Source organism: Amaranthus tricolor, chromosome 1, assembly GCF_026212465.1.
Source record: "Amaranthus tricolor cultivar Red isolate AtriRed21 chromosome 1, ASM2621246v1, whole genome shotgun sequence".
Lineage (NCBI taxonomy): Eukaryota > Viridiplantae > Streptophyta > Magnoliopsida > Caryophyllales > Amaranthaceae > Amaranthus > Amaranthus tricolor.
Window position 1 is genome coordinate 1603765 of NC_080047.1, and position 17034 is coordinate 1620798.

General features: G+C 31.2%; 1 protein-coding gene across 2 annotated transcripts; it reads right to left on the minus strand.

The window, feature by feature from the left end:
* Positions 1-36: 36 nt before the first annotated feature.
* On the minus strand, positions 37-6753 carry LOC130797810 (uncharacterized). 2 transcript variants are annotated; one of them, XR_009038951.1, is made up of 3 exons: positions 6369-6753; positions 826-2787; positions 37-732 (listed from the first exon to the last, which is right to left on the minus strand). XR_009038951.1 is itself a non-coding variant. In XM_057660580.1 (2 exons), exons 1-2 carry the CDS (start codon positions 6435-6437, stop codon positions 3255-3257), a joined length of 645 nt encoding a protein of 214 aa, XP_057516563.1. In that variant the 5' UTR covers positions 6438-6753; the 3' UTR covers positions 2801-3254. The 2 variants fall into 2 exon arrangements, 1 of the variants encoding a protein (XP_057516563.1); XM_057660580.1 differs by lacking the exons at positions 37-732; positions 826-2787 and adding an exon at positions 2801-3830.
* Positions 6754-17034: the final 10281 nt, after the last annotated feature.

Genomic DNA, 17034 nt, shown 5'->3' on the forward strand with positions numbered 1-17034 from the left:
TGATTTTATATATTATTAATCCACTATTAACTTGAGAGCTATACAAAAAATTTGAACAAATCTTTTTAATTAGTTCCATCTTCCAAGATATTCTTACAGATAAGCTGGTAACATATGGTCCCCCAAGGTCATTACAAACAGGAGATAATATGCCTTTACCATTCGTGCATAGCACATTAGCACATAATTAGGAATATGGTGTAAATTTGATTAAACAAATCACATTTAAGATTCGAATACAATATTGAATTTCTTAGAAGATAATGTGTAATAATTAACTGGGATGTTGAGTAGAAGAGGACATACCAGAAACATAGCCGATGAAAATGCTTAATATCATTTCAATGTCAAGTCCGAAGTGAAAAAGATTCTCTGTTTTCCTACTTTTTTTTTTCTTCAAAACATTTAAAATGGAAGCAACTTTCCGAATCTCCAAAACCCCTCATCATGCTCGTCCTGTCAGCTTGCCATCTAATCTCATCCCACTGCCGATCAGCTTGAAGAGCATCTGTGCAGATTGAGGTCTTTCCAAAGCGCCTCAACTTCTTCATTATTATCACTAGATAACAAACAAAGCATCCTTGCGGTTATGTCTGCTTGCTTAAATGAGTTTCTTTTTTACCCAAGAGTGAGCAAGATCTCGCCCATGTTTGCCAAGCTAAATTCCTGTAAGATGTGTTACATGAATCTCTTAGGTTATTGGACATCTGTGGCGTCTCTAGAGATGCATTGCTGCAAACAAGGGAAAGCATTCAAGAAATCAAATCAATTCTAAGAAGAGGATGCAGTGGTGTATTGATCATGAACAATGAAACTGATAAATACCTGAACACCAGAAGGGAAGTTAAAAAGTCAATCAAGCATTGCTTGACATCAATCAAGAAACCAACCGAAATAACAAAGAAAGCACAACTGTCAAAAAGTTGAGGAATATGGAAGATAACAGTTGGCATCTTCAAATCGTTGATGATCCAAATAGAAGGGTCAAACACAAAATCAAAGAAGAGCAGTTAGTCACTGGTGAATAAACTAGTCCATCAGATGATCCAAATAGATAGGTCAAACACACAATCAAAGAAGAGCAGTTGGTCACCGGTGAATAAACTAGTCCATCAGTTGATCCAAATAAATGAGTCAAACACACAATCAAGAAGAGCAGTTGGGCACTGGTGAATAAACTAGTCTGTCGGAAAGGTGATAAGAGGCAGCGTCCATCAGCAAATTTGAGGATCTTAACTCAAAATTGAGCTCTCTTTATTGCAGAAAAAAAAAAAAAAAGACACCATCAGCATGATGCTGATAGATGACTTAGGAGTCAGATAGTGAACATAGAGTTCAGTAATCAGAATCTTGATGAGGCATTAGACAACCTATACAGGCGTCTGGTTAAAACCAGAACTATTCTCAACATCCTTAGTTACTAGATCATTTTGGTAAATGCCTAAATGTGTAAATTGAAAAGGTACAATGCAAATGAGATTAAGTGATTAACTGAAATTCCCAGGCTTCGTATTATTCTTTTACTACACTAATGCAACCGGTTCCAATTTCAATGTGTGTTTACAAAAAAACATACAAAGAACAAAATAAGACAGAACTACATACTTGATCTCCACCAAAAGTAAACAGACTAGCTGATATCTCAAAAACAAAAAAAAAGATCTTCTCAATCAGTCTACATCCTCATCCATATGCCACCAAATAACTGCCCCTCAAGATCTGTACAACCATTTTAAGATATTAATCCTACTACCCCTCAACCAACAATTCATAGTCATATGTTTAAGCTGAAATATGGGTCGGTATTATGCTTAAAGGATCTCTAAGGCCCCTTGATACATGCATTACTACGTATTGTCACGGGAAAAGTTATGCAACAACATTTCATTACCTCAAGTCATTACATGGCTCTCAGCTAAGCATTCACCTTAGGGGATTCTGGAGTTAAGATGTACGCAACCTTACCCTTATAAAAATAAAGAGGTTGTTTTCAATTTGACCCTTGATATGGCAATGAATTTGACTATCACCAAAGAGCTGTTTCAATATATGAAATCCACTAAGAAAATAATCCAGAATTTCTTAAAAGATCTTAAGGGTATCCTAAGGGAATCAATCTCTAAAATTGCAAAAAGTTAAAGAGGTGCAAGTGTGGTCATTGCAGTAAAAAAGACAAAAGCAATGACTTCTTGTATCTTCATTCATTTCTAAACTTATTTGAACATTATATTGTTCATTCAAAAAAATTATTTGACCACTCATTTATTCTTCATCTACAAAAAAGTTTTAAGCAAGGTGTTGTCCTAGTTGCAAATATTTTTTCAATAGCAAAAAAACGCTTAAGCATTTCTTTCTATTATCCATGTCCATCTGAGAAATACTGAGAAAGAAGCTATGTACAGTCAGGGGGAGCCTAAAGAAATCTTTTCTTAACACGAACGGAAAATCAGAAGGGGACATCTTAAAATTAACAGATCAATTTACCAGTAACCTTGTTTATATAAAGAAACTGCAGTCTGCTTGCCTAAGTTATGTTGCAGACAAGAATTTGATAGTTAAAGGGAGAATTCACATAAGTAAACAACATACTTTTTAAAAATCAATTTAATAATATCACTAATACAAAATCCCAGACAGGTGAAAAGCATGCAACTAGACAACTTAATGAAAAACTTACCAATTATGACGAAAACAGCAAATATTCAAGAGTTGTTGGCCACGCAATCCTCTGACATATTATGATGAATACATCTCGTACATGTACGTCCACGTGCAAAGTTTTCGTCTCTAAAGCACCATCGTATTTTCATAATACAACGAATCAGATAACAAATAATGATATATTAAATGAGCTTCACAGAAATTTCATCATTAATAAAATGGAGGGTGTAAGCAAAATAAGTAGGCAATAATTCCAAACTAGCCAGATAAAACAGAATCTGAACAATAAATCAGCACCTGAATCATAAATTATTTGATTACCGACGCCTTTGAACATCTGATAAACATATTCTAACTATAAATATTTATTCTTTTTCGAAATAAGAGTCCGCACATATATATGTAAGACAATCTCCCTTTGAAGCAATAGGATTCTATTGCTCGAGCAGTAGGTTGCTTAAAAATCCTCAGAACCAGAAAAAAAAAAGTAACAAGGGGAAGAAGAAAATATTGTATAAACCTTATTTCATTCAGACGAAATAAATCTCATTCAGAAAGTTAAGTATTTTACATACAAGGTGTATATTTTCTATTTAGTGGCCAAGTAAATTGAGAAGAATCACTCTAGACTTGATAAAAAACCTACACAAACACTCTAGTGACCTTTCAAGATCTAATACTGACAGCCTAAGGTCTTCAAGGTGGTCTCTCAACTTTTCAATCTGCTCATTCTTCATCCATGCATTTGTCTTTGGCCTGCTTAGCATGTGAAGAGCACTATCTACAACTTCAAATTTATTTCTGTTTGAGCAATCCTCTTCTTCAAGTGGCTCATGTCTCAGGTGGATCAGTTTGCTAACCAAAGACCACTTGCTTGCTTCTGATATTGCATTTGAACCAGATATGTAGGAGAATAAGGACTTGAACACGTCAACAGAGATTGATTGTGAATTATCTAATATTTGTAAATAAGAAATACTCTCTTCAGTTTTATTTGAGGTATCTCTGTAAAATTTCTTTCCAAAGCTCTCTGCAGTCCTTAATAACTTTGCCAGCTCTTTCTTGACTATCTTCCTTGAATTCAAGTGTGTACTAACCTCCTTAGCAACATCATGTTCATGAAGCTTTCTACGGAAAACCAATAGAAGTTGCTGTATTCCTTCCCTTGTCTGCATCAGAACATCCCTTATAATCTCACATACATCTATCATCCATAGAGATCTATCTAACAATAATTCAACCAATTTCTCATTTTGTTCTTTTGGAATATCTTGCTGAATGCAAATCACTTTAAAAAAGTTACTATGAAAATGTGCAAGGATTTTAAGTTTGTAACTTATTACTTGGGTTGAGGTTGAGACACCTTCTAAAGACTCTAGTTTGTACAGCAGTTCATTGAACTGAGACAGAAAGAGATTCGGCTTAGCAGGTGAGATTTTTGAGCCAGAATGGTAGCCAGATTTTGAAATAACGGCCATCTAATTTTCTTATTCCTAAAAAGGTTTCTAGACTTGTTAGTTGAATCTTTCTCTGATTTCCTGATTGACCTGATTTATATACTGACAAGAGGAAATACACAAATATAATTCAAGTAACCAGGAAGTCCAACTTGATTGAAAAATACTGGTTATCTTGTCAATGTTCATGTAATGCTTCTACCAACCACTATATCCAACTCATATCAGTCAATTATTTTCTGGTTCATGCATCATACTGATAAAATATCATGCTGTACACAGCCATCTAATATTTCTCCTTGCAGATGTGGATGTCCAGCTCTACCAACTCTACTTAAATAATAACAATAACGCCAACCTTAGTTGCTTAAAAAATAGTAAATCCACATCCAGCAGCATATTCTACAACATAAATTAATCTATATGATGCGTGGAAGGATATAGTATGCTCAAGGTTCCATTTAAGTTAGCGTCTGCCGCCTTTCGAAGCAATAGCATGTCAATCATTAGGATTACATGCATACATGGCAAGTGTCACGCAGGAATTGTTACAAGGAGCCGTCTATAAAATATGTACACTGAATGTACTGCATACTCTTGTTTTCTACTAAACCCTACCTTAAAAAAATTAAATTATATTTTTTTTATCTTTTGACAAACTATAAGTGTGATGTCTAAGTAAGAATGAATAAAGAATAAACCCTCCAACTCAGTTGTATTATTAAGGCATGGTGTCACAATGAGGAGGGACAAGAAATACTAAAGTACAAAGGAAGGCTACAACGAAGAAAAAAATATTAGGAAAACCGGACAAGATTCTCCTCTTTCTCATTTAATAACATTTTTTCCAGTCTGTACTGTGGGTTTTATCAAACTGAGAACTGAGGATCAGATACAGAAAGTTTTCATGATAATAACTTATAATAAGGAAAAGAGCTTCACTCACAGGCAAAAGAACATCAGCTAAACCTGAGTGAAACAAATTACAGAAAAGTGTACATCAATTACAATTATTATCTAAAGAGTCAGACATAGTGAAGGATGTTTGATCTCCAGGCAGAATACACCAATGATCAAATACATAAAGGCACTCGGTCACAAGTCATGCAAAAATTACCGCTTTTTCCAGCCTCGACACCCATAATATAGTCATACAAATAGTGTGCCTAAAGAATTTATTTCCTATGTATAACATGCCATAATCCCAACATCAAGTGGTTTTGGGAGATTGGATGTATGCAGACATCATTTCTAATCCCATACAAATTTGAAGTTTAAATGTTTTAATGAGCTATTGTTTCTTTTTCCTATATGGCAACCTGAATACACATGAATACAAGTGAAGCTTTGGGCAAATACTGGTCCATAGAGAAGCTCATTGTATCATCAGAACAGGGGGCAGTAATCCTATGATAGTGCATACTCGTTTAGAATATGTAGTTCATATATAATTCCGTTACAGTAACATGAAATCAAGAAATTAAGTAAGATATTATTCCAATTGATACCACATTTGTTTAGATTTCCTAGAAAGATTAAATCTAAAAATCAAGTGGGGAAAACCATGCTTACAACTTTGGCAAATGTTTGAGACTTGAGTTAAACTCAATCAAAACCTTGTCATCGGCGTAAACATAGGACATATTGCAGTGCTAAAACTCTAAATCTAACACTTTAATTTATTCATCTCTATCTAACACTATGAAATAGCTTTCAAACATGAAAATAAAAACAACACCAAAAACACAATTTACATGAACAATAACAAATTACTACACTTTCTATGTTAGTCCATCCATTTAATTTTACACCACTTTTATTTTGGATAATATTTTCATCACACTATTTAATTTTTATCCACACATTTTTTCAATGTTTTGCTATCATTTTTAATCATACACGCAATTTAGTAATCCACAGTTTATCAATATTCATGTCAATTATTAGGGTTTTTAATCTCCTGTGACGGATAACTAATACATATAACCGACAAAAAATTACTTTTTCTAGCCTTTAGCTACTACAGCCTAAAACTAGGAAGCGATTTTTCAAACAACAGAAAAATTCCATGAAAAACGTAATAAGCTTTTTAAAATGTGCAATATTGATAGAAAAAATTGAAAAAATCAAATCAAGTTCAATTGTAATCATCATTAACACAGAAATCAAAAGCTTCCCCTTTGAAAAATTCTCTCTGATCCACCATCACGAAAGCCACTCAAAATAAATGTGGGATGGATAAATACTTACAGTCCGATAGTTAATTTGTATCCAGAAATGTATATCCTTGATAATAGATTCGGTCCGATAAATTAGCATCAATGCTCAATTCATGAAACAGACCGATATCGTTTGCGGCTAATTCATTAAGTCATTGTTTGAATTACATTTATAGGGTTTGTTGGCGCAATCTTTACTACTGATTTTAAGGATCATATTGCCGAGTTCTAATTGCCGACTTTCGATTTCCGGTTACCGACAACCGATCATCGGATTTGGGACTAATCAAAAATCTTATATTTACCTAGGTCAAAATGGATGAATGAAAGTATATGAAGTTGCATAAAGGGTCGGTGGATTAATTTACAAGCGCGTGAATATCCAAGTTTTTATTCGAACTGAATTTTGATTGGCAAATTTATTTATTAAGGGTTGTATTATTAAGAAATTGCACGTTTTTTTATATATAAATATATCACATCAAAAAATAAAGTCAGAAATATTATGCAGACATTTGGAATTTTTTAAGTTTTGTAGTATAACATAAAAACGTGTGATTATGTGTTTTACAATTACATTTTAACCTATAAAATGCTACATTTGGCGTAACTCTATGAAATCGCTATGTGGAAATTTTCAGTTCTTTTATAGTATTGTATGATTGTAGTAATGTATTATATGGTTGTATGATTTAATCTAATAAATTTTTTAAAAACTTACATTTAATATTTAAATTATAATTAATGTAATAATATCTTTTGAATATCACACTATCGCATTTTAACCTATAAAAATGCAATATTTGGTGAAACTCAATAAATTGTCATGTGTAATTTTCCAGTTATTTTATAGTATTGTATTATTAGGAAAAATTAACTAGAATAATCCAACATTTTCATGATTTTGTTATAATAATTTCACCTATTGATTAACGATGAATAATTTCAAGTATTTGCCAAGAGTAAACTCGAGTAATGAAATGACCTGCTATAATATCTAATTTACCAAAAAAATAAATTGAAAAATTTCGAAAAATGAAAAAATTAGAAAAAATTTAAACATTTTTTTCGACATTTTATTTCAATTTATTCTTTTAAGAAAATAAAATTTGCTATAATATGTCATCAGGTTACCGGGTTTACTCTAGAAAAATACACCCAAAATTTGAAATTATTCATGGTTGATCTTCTAGATTATTTTTCTTATTAATTAATTATAAACCATAAAAAAATATCACACTCCCTTCGTTCCTTAACGAAGTTCCCACAAAAAATATCCATGGAAATTAAGAAATTTTAAGATCTTTTAGATAGTAATTAAAATATATTATTTTATTGAATAATTAATTTGATGGATGAAAAGTAGGAATCATAAACATTAAAAAAATATTAAAAGAAAATTAGTTGGAAAGAATATAGAGACCACAACTAATAATATAAAGTTATTGGAAAACATGCATGTGGGGACCATAAGAAATATAAAAATGTTAAAGTGAACTTAGTGGAAGATATTTGGAGACCATAAGCATTATTAAAATATTAAAATAAGGATGAATAAGGTTAATTCTAAATTTTTTATGTAAACAAAAATTTTCTTTATGGAAACAAATAAAATGCCTCAGAATAACAAATGAGAACTTCTTTAAGGAACAGAGGAAATATATTCTTATATATGTTTTATTGATATTGATTGATATTATTACGATACTATCATAGAAACTTGTGCATTGCACGAATTATGAGTATGTAATATAAGAACATAACTTTAAAGAATAATGCAAATATATATTATCGTGATTAAATGTATCAAATACATGACTTTTTAAAAAGCAAAATCAAATACCGACTATTCTTTTTAAAATTGTTTATCGTATACATCAGTTTTTCATTCAATTAAATATATTAAATTCTAGGTTAGATATTTCGAATTGATATAATGAGTAATATAAATACTTTGCCTAATTTGACTCCAATTTTTAAAAAAATCAGATTATAAATTAGGTAAATATTGTCATGTAATCAACTATCATCCACTAAAATAATTTCATTTGTCAAGAAATTCTAATAATAACATATGTCATTTTCTAACATTTTTATTAGAATGTATGATGCCATCTAATCAACTATCAACTATATCCACTAAAATAATTACATTTGTCAAGACTATCTAATGATGACATTTGCCATTTTCAAACATCTTAATTAGAATGTATGATTTGTCAAGACTCTTTAATGATGACACATTTTCCTACCTCTTTACTAGAATGTATGATGATTTAAAAAAAATAGATTTCAAATTAGGTAAATATTTTCATGTAATCAGCCATCATCTAATAAAATAATTTTATTTGTTAAGACTCTCTAAATATGACATTTATCATATTTTAACATTTTTATTAAAATGTATGATTTTTCAACTCTCTAAGGATAACATTTGTCATTTTTCAACATCTTTAGTACAATGTATCTTTATTAGAATGTATGATATGATATGATGTGATTGTAATATACATTGAATATTAAGGATAAGTTGATGTTAACTTTGGTAGAAATTATTTAGAAGAACATATCTTGCAATAATATACTACTAAAAATATTTCATTAATGAGAATGTCATGTGGAATTTTACGGTGTTTTTATTAGATTGTATGATAATTCACAATAGTTACATGGTGAAACGATCTTTATTGAGTTGACTTATATATATTTAGCGTATTAAATAATCATTAATAATTTAAAGTAATCAATTATAAAAATAGACTAGTTATGACGAGCTATACTTTATTTGACTTTATAACAAAAAAGTAAGAGTTTTTGAGGTTAAACATAAAAATTTAAAGGGATGGAGCACTACCATTAACTCCCTAGTGTTTTCTTCATACAAATACATGCTAAGTTACTAACTTACTATTGTTGGAAATAATTTGTAAATAATTTGTACATCAATAAAATAGTGGGTTGTGAACTTATATGTATATTAAATGAGCTAATCTTCCAACAACCATATGATTTTGGAAATCAATGAACCTCACCTAGTGTATGAAGAAGTCAACACTCTTGACCCGTGAGTTTGTGGACCCGAGCCCACAGGTGTCCCGTGTCCACACGAGTGGGCCGATTGTCACGACCTAATATGGTATCAAGAGCCAAAGGTGGTTCCTGATATGATGTGACTCACATGTGAGGGGGGTGTTGGAAAATTTTCACATGTGATATAAGATCTCACATCGATAAATAGTGGGTTATGAACTTACATATATATATATATATATATATATATATATATATATATATATATATATATATATATTGGGTGAGCTAATCCTCCTACAACCATATGGTTTTGGGAATCAATGAACCTCACCTAGAGTTCGTGCAACGCTCTTAACCAGTGGGTTTGTGGGCCCGAACCCACAAATGTCTCTGTCCACACAAGTGAGCCACGGTGAAATTATATGATGGACTGTCTGGCCAAATAACTAACTATTGTTATGTTAATTTTATAAAAGTGTCGCTTGTTGTTATATTCGATCAAATAAGGTATTTTGTTTTTATTATTTTAATCTGATCTTATAAGTTATACTCCTATTTACCATCGTATTGCATACCTATTACTATAAAAATATTTTGTATTGCATATCTATTGGTTATTTAAGTCAAAAATTATTTATTTTATCAATTATTATATTTTTTTAAAATATTTCTCATTATGCTCAATCTGATTAGTTTTTATTCATTTATTTCTCAAAGTATTTATTTGTTTTTTCATTGGTCAATTTCTAATTTAGTAAGCACCTATGAATTTTTCTTTAAAAAGAACACATATGAATTTTAATTTCTAGTTGTTTTTTTAGAAAAATCTAGCTAATTGGTATTTGAAGTAGGTATTTATAAGTACTAAAGTAAGTTATTTAACCATTTAAAGTAGGTATATTTAAGTATTAAATTAGGTGTTTTAACTATTTTAAGTAATTATTCTTAAGTATCAAAGTAGGTGTTTTGACATATTTAAATAGATATTTTTAAGTATTAAAACATATATTTTTACCGTTTAAAATAAATACTAAAACTAATGTGAATTTTTTTGGTTAAAATTATACATTTTAACACGTAATAAAATTAACACATGACATTTTAAGGTAAAAAGTAGGTTTAAAATTATGCAAAGTACATGCTTTTACTATTAAAAGCGAATGCTTTAGCAAATCAATATGTTTTAACAAAAGGGCATTATTATTTGTCGCCATTCTTTTTATTTTATCGCCACCCCTCCTAATGAAATTACGAATTTGCCCTTGAACTTTAAAAATTTACAAATGTGCCATTGGAGTTAATAACTTTTCATTTTCATTTTTTTTAATTTTTTTTATTATTTTTATTTATATTATTATTGTTATTATAATTATTATTTTTTTTGTTATTATTATTATTTATTATTATTATTATTAAACCACAATAATAATGATAATAATAATAATAATAATAAAAATAATTATAATTATAATAACAATAATAATAAAAATTTTTTTCGAATTTTGACTTATAAAAAACTTAAAAAAAAAAAAAAAAAAAACCAGTCGCACGATGTGTGCGACTGGTTTTTTTTTATTTAAATTTTTTTTTTTTTTCGAATTTTGACTTATAAAATTTCTTTTGTTTAATTAATTCATTTTTTAAGTTACTTTTATTTAAATAATAATAATAATAATAATAATAATAATAATAATAATAATAATAATGACATTTAAAAATATAAATTAAATATAATAATTAAAGCAAAAATAATAATAATAATAATAACAACCACAATAATAATAATAATAATAATAATAATAATAATAACAAAAATAATAATAATTATAATAACAATAATAATAATAATTAAAAAAAAAAAACCAGTCGCACAAAACGTGCGACTGGTTTATTTTTATTATTATTTTTTAAATTTTTTTTGAATTTCGACTTATAAAATTTCTTTTGTTTAATTAATTTATTTTTTAAGTTACTTTATTTAAATAATAATAATAATAATAATAATTATTATTATTATTATTATTATTATTATAACAATAATAATAATAATAACAATAATAATATAAATAAAAATTAAAAAAAAAATAAAAATGAAAAGTTATTAACTCCAATGGCGAATTTGTAAATTTTTAAATTTCAGGGTCAAATTCGTAATTTTATTCGAAGGGGTGGCGATAAAATGAAAAAGGTGACGACAAATAAGAATCGGGTTAACAAAATTCAAACATTTTATTGGCATCATCAACATTATTCGTTCATCAATTCTTCATTCTTTTGTTTTTACTATTAAAAGCGAGTGCCTTAGCAAATCAATATGTTTTAACAAAAATATATGTTTTCTTGCATTTGGCTTGTTGGTGAAACCAAAGTGAATTAAAAACGGCTAAGCTTAACTTTATTCATTGGTTTATTGGTAGTTGGTCAACCTGTTTTATTAATGTAACCATCAATTTACCCAACATCCTCTTAAAAAGTAGAGTTATTCAATAAAAAATTCCAATAATCATTTCGGCCTGTTTTGTATGAGATCTTCTCACCATGAGACGAATCTATATAATCAGACAATTTTTTTCATTAATCACTTTAATATTGTAAGTGATTATTTTAACGTTATAAGTAATCAATTTAAGACTATAAAAAGTGATCACTTCAAGGTTATAATTTGTCACTTTAAGATTGTAAGTAATCATTTTAATGTTATAAAAAATCATTTTAAGACTAAAAGTGTACATCGAGTTAACCCAATAAAAATAGTCTCATCGTCTCATTTAAAAATTTGTGTAATCATTTTAAGACACTTTAGTTTTTATTTTTTGGCTTCTATTTTGTTTATAAGTGAACACCAACTAATACCCAATTCTGAACTCTATAAAACTAGTGTATAGAATTTTTTAAAACCAATTGATTGTTTGATTAACTAAAAAACTAAAAGGGTTTCCTTCTCTCTTCTCCTTCTCATTTTTTTTTCACTTTAAAAAAACTCCTAGCCTTTATTGTTTACTTGGGGCTACCATGCACTTTATGGTTGATGGTAAGCCCATAATCTCTTTATTTTTGCTTTTTTCGCTTTTAGTTACAAATAAAATCAATTTTCTCTATATTATAAAATTATCGGATATTTCATGATATACCCCTGAGTTTCTTTGAAATTCACCACATACCACACAAAATATTTTAATTCACCATATACCATTGAGTTTTCGTCCGTTAGCACAGAATACCATTAATGACAACTACCGTCAGTGTGTCGTTTGTGGTAAATTACCAGTATGCCCTTACGCATTCAACTATCGCCATTGTTAGGGTTGACTTCCCCAAACACAACGTATGTCTTCAAAAAATTGACCCCCCATCTTTCTTCTTCTCCATTCAAGAAACTCTTTATTCGTCTTCGTTGATTTGGAATTAAAATCCATAAAAAAATTTGCAAAGTGTCGATTTGTATGAAGTAAATTGCAGGTTTGTGAAGTGATTTGGAACCCAAACACAGGTGGTCGTGAATGAATTTCGCACAAAGTTCACTAATTCGGTGGATTAAGCATACGCAAGGTATTACTATCCTTATCCATTTGCATTTCGAGTTCTGATTTTATATTTTTTTGCAAAATTGAGTTAGGGTTAGGGTTAAGTGTGATGTGTTGCATGCGAATTTGAATTATACTAAAGTGATGTGTTTTTGTTTTGTATGCGATTTATAGTTTGGATTGTGATGTAATGTGTTGTTGATAAATGTTGTTGTTAGGATGAGTACAATGTGGTTGTTAGTTCGTACTCCAGGGGGTACTTTTGATGTAAGGATCGATGACACTTATAAGACCAATTTGATGGAGTTGATTGAGTATATGTGTGAGGATTCAGTGAAACAGAACATATATCTCCCTAAATACTTCACCCTGTTTGTCACTAAACCTAGAACAAATCGTAAGTTAGAGTTAGTTGATGATGGGGCAATGTTGAAAAATGTGGGAGTGGAATGAAAGGAAGAGTGAAATTAAAGTGTTTATAGAAGAGACAGAAACACCATCTATTGTGTTTCAGTCTGCAGAAGCTAGTTGGGCAAAAACTTTGAAGAACATGGCTGAAAATATTAGGCTAATGGAGGAAGAGAATAGAAGGATGGCAGAGGAAGCAGAAGCTGAGGAGCAGCTTTTGGCCCAGCAGGTATATACTGTGGCTGCAGAGGTCCCTATTTTGAATGTTGATGATGATGGGATTGAATATGTAAGAGTATTTGCTACCCCAATAGCTGATGAGGTTTTCTAGGAGATTCACAACCTCAACCCTTACAACCTCCATGCTCACAAACAAAAACATCTCAACCAAATAACCCTCCAAGAAGAAAAAAGCTTACTCCAAAGAAGAAGAAAATACCCCCTATACAGTCAACCCAACAGCAGCCTAGGCAACCAACCCAGCCCAAAGAACAAACCAGACTTAAACCCAAAAAGTGGAGGGTGCCTAGAAGCACTGTTGTTAAATTTGGCCTTGATGTTGGCAAGAAAACTACAGCAGGAAGACAACTCAACACTAGAAGCAAAAAAAAATTGGTGGTCGAAGAAATTGATGTTGAGTCTGATGGTTGGCCTTCTGGTGATAGTGAAGATGGTGATTATGAAGCTTTTGATGTTGAGGTTGATTTTGATATGGAGTTGGACATTAAGGATGAGTACATTGTGAGAGAAGAAGATGTTCCTGATAATATACATGAGAAGATCTTTGAGGATTACTTAGATGGGTCTCATGTGTTAGACAAAATGTACAAAAATGGTAAAATCTGGTCTCACTTACCATTTGGATCCATTTTTCTTGAGGAGTGGTTGATTTTTGAAACCAAAACACATTTTCTAGATGTATTCAGAGATTACTGCATATAAGAGGGCTTCTCTGTTTCAGTTGATTATGTTGACAGTAAGAGGTACATAACAAGGTGTTTGATGAAGGATTGCACTTGGAGGATTCATGCTTCAGTTCTAAGAGACAAAGTCAGTTGGGCCATAAAGAAGCTAGAAGGAGTGCATGCAACTTGTGGGAGGCTGGAAGAGAATCCTATGGTCGCTTTAGCATGGCTATGTAGACAACTGTTACAAGACTTAGAGGCAAACCTAGATGTCCCGATTGATTCATTGCAGAGGCTGTGCATGGAAAGGTACAGGATCTATGTGAAGTTGAGATTGTTATACAAAGTAAAGAGTTTAGCTAGGGAGCAATTACATAGTGGGTTTGCTGAGTCCTATCCAGCTCTTCCAAAGTATGCTAAATGATAAAGTCCACAAATCCTAGGTCTTATGCTCTGGTTACATGGACTGACAGTTTGCAATTCAAAGTCAGTTTCATATCTTTTGCAGCTCAAGTGAGAGGATTCTTAGGTGGTTGTAGACCTATCATAGGAATAGATGGTGCACATTTAAGTGGATATTACAAAGGGATTATGCTCATTGCAGTTGCAATAGATGGGAATAATGAGATCTTTGTGTTAGCTAATGAGATTGTTGACACAGAGAGCATAGATTCCGGAACTTATTTTTTCAGAAACTTGAGGTGCCTGTTTGCTCAGTATGGATCTCAGAAGGATGACTGGACTTTTATCAGTGACAGGATGAGGGTAAGTTTCTTCTTTGTCTTTAATTTGAGATTATGAAGCTGTTTATTAACTTAGTCTTGTTTTTTTAGGGGGTTGAATCAGCATTGTTTGAGGTGTTCCCAAGAGCTACTAGGAGAATATGCTGCCAGCATTTGTACTCAAATTGCAAGGCTGCAGGATGGAGTGGGGCAGCATTTCATAAGTTGTTTTGGATTGTTGCAAATGCCTACAATGAGTACGTTTTTGGAAAAGCTATGTCCAAGATAAAAGAGTTTGAGGCAGCAGCATATGACTATCTCAAAAATGTAGAAGAGCAGTGGAGTGTGCACATGTTTGACAGGACAATTTGTTGTGATCATAACACAACAAACTTCGTAGAGTCATTCAATGCAATAACGAAGGCCAAAAGGGACATGCCTGTGTTGACATTGCTGGAAGGTAAATTTATGTCCCTGTTTTGCTCATTTAAATGCAAAAAAATTGTTGTTACTTACTGTATTTTTTTTTTTTTGAATAATTAAGTTGTCAGAAATTGGTGCATGAAAAGGATGAGTTCCAGGTTCGATAAAGCAGTAGGCATGGAACCTAATGAGCTGACAGAGCATGCAAAGGGGTGCCGGCGACTAGGACTGATGAGTCTAGGTTCTGTCTTGTCACTGCAGCTAGTGGTGGAGAGTTTGAGGTGAGGGATGGCCATGTCAAGTTCCCTGTCACCCTTGGACATATGACTTGTGGGTATGGAAATGGCAAGGATCAGGGATCCCTTGCAAGCATGGTCTCAGGGTCATTTACAACCAGAGACTTGATCCTAGGGATTTTGTCTCACCTTTCTACAAGGGGGCTACATACAAACTCACTTATGGAGACCACATCCACCCATGGCTGATCCAACTCACTAGCCTTAACTTGATGTGCCAGAAATTACACCACCACAAGGGAAAAGAAATGCTGGCAAACCACCTAAGCAAAGGAGAAGAGCTACTCACGAAGCAAAAAAAGGAAAGAGGCACAAGAATAACAAATGCAGCCTATGCAAAGAACTAGGCCACAATGCAGTGACATGCAAGGCAAAAAAGGCATCATCAAAGAAGACAGAACATGCAACTTCCTCTTCACAGCAAGGCAACACAAGGGGAAGAGAAAGGCTGCTACTTTGCATTGTTTAGTATCATTTTTTTGGTGAACAGTATTTAGTGTCAAGTTGTTATTGAACAAAATGTTAATTACTTGGTTTGTATGACACTTCTTTTGTTTATCAGAATTCCAACAGCCATATTTTTAGAAAAATAGTATTTGACGCAAATAAAAAAAGTAATGGTATATGGTGAATTATTAACTTACCACAAACGGCACACTGATAGCAATTGTCATTAATGGTATTCTGTGCTAACGGACGAAAACTCAATGGTATATGGTGAATTAAAACATTTTGCGTGGTATATGGTGAATTTCGAAGAAACTCAGTAGTATATCATGAGATATCTGTAAAATTATTCTATCGATTTATTGGATTCGATCTACTCATATATTGGGTTTAAAGTCTTTCTTGGTGAGAGTTTTGTTGGGATAGTTTATCCCACATCAACAAATTGGGATAATTTAACAAGTTTGAAGTCTTGCTATAAATTTGATAGTAAAAAAGTATAGGACGTCATCACAGGTGTCAGTTTGGCTAATACTGTCAATAGCATTTCTATTTCAAAGCCAACTTTAGCGTTATATCTCCTTTATAATGATCATTATTTTTTTATATAGAATTATGTTTGATTAAAATTGTTATGTATTTGATCAATTATTATTTTATTATAGATGTCGTTATATGCTAACAATTGGTAGCACAGACTACCCATATTTTTATAAAAAATATATAATTTTCCTTTTTTGTTACTTTGTACTTTCTCTTTTCTATTATACTTGTTACATTTTACTTTTTACGCAATCTAATATGTTATTTTAATTATTTATATAGTGAAATATTCACATATACAAATTAAAAAGCCCAATCCTTAAACATCGCCACCTTTTTCATTTTATCGCCACCCACCTCCAAATGAAATTACGAATTTGCCCCTGATTTAAAAAA

Excerpts from the sequence above, each read along its gene's own strand:
- LOC130797810 (XM_057660580.1), bottom strand. The coding sequence starts at position 6,437 with ATGCTAATTTATCGGACCGAATCTATTATCAAGGATATACATTTCTGG. Across the intron at positions 3,831-6,368 it reads TACAAATTAACTATCGGACT|ACAAGGGAAGGAATACAGCA; the intron begins GTAAGTATTTAT and ends GTTCTGATGCAG.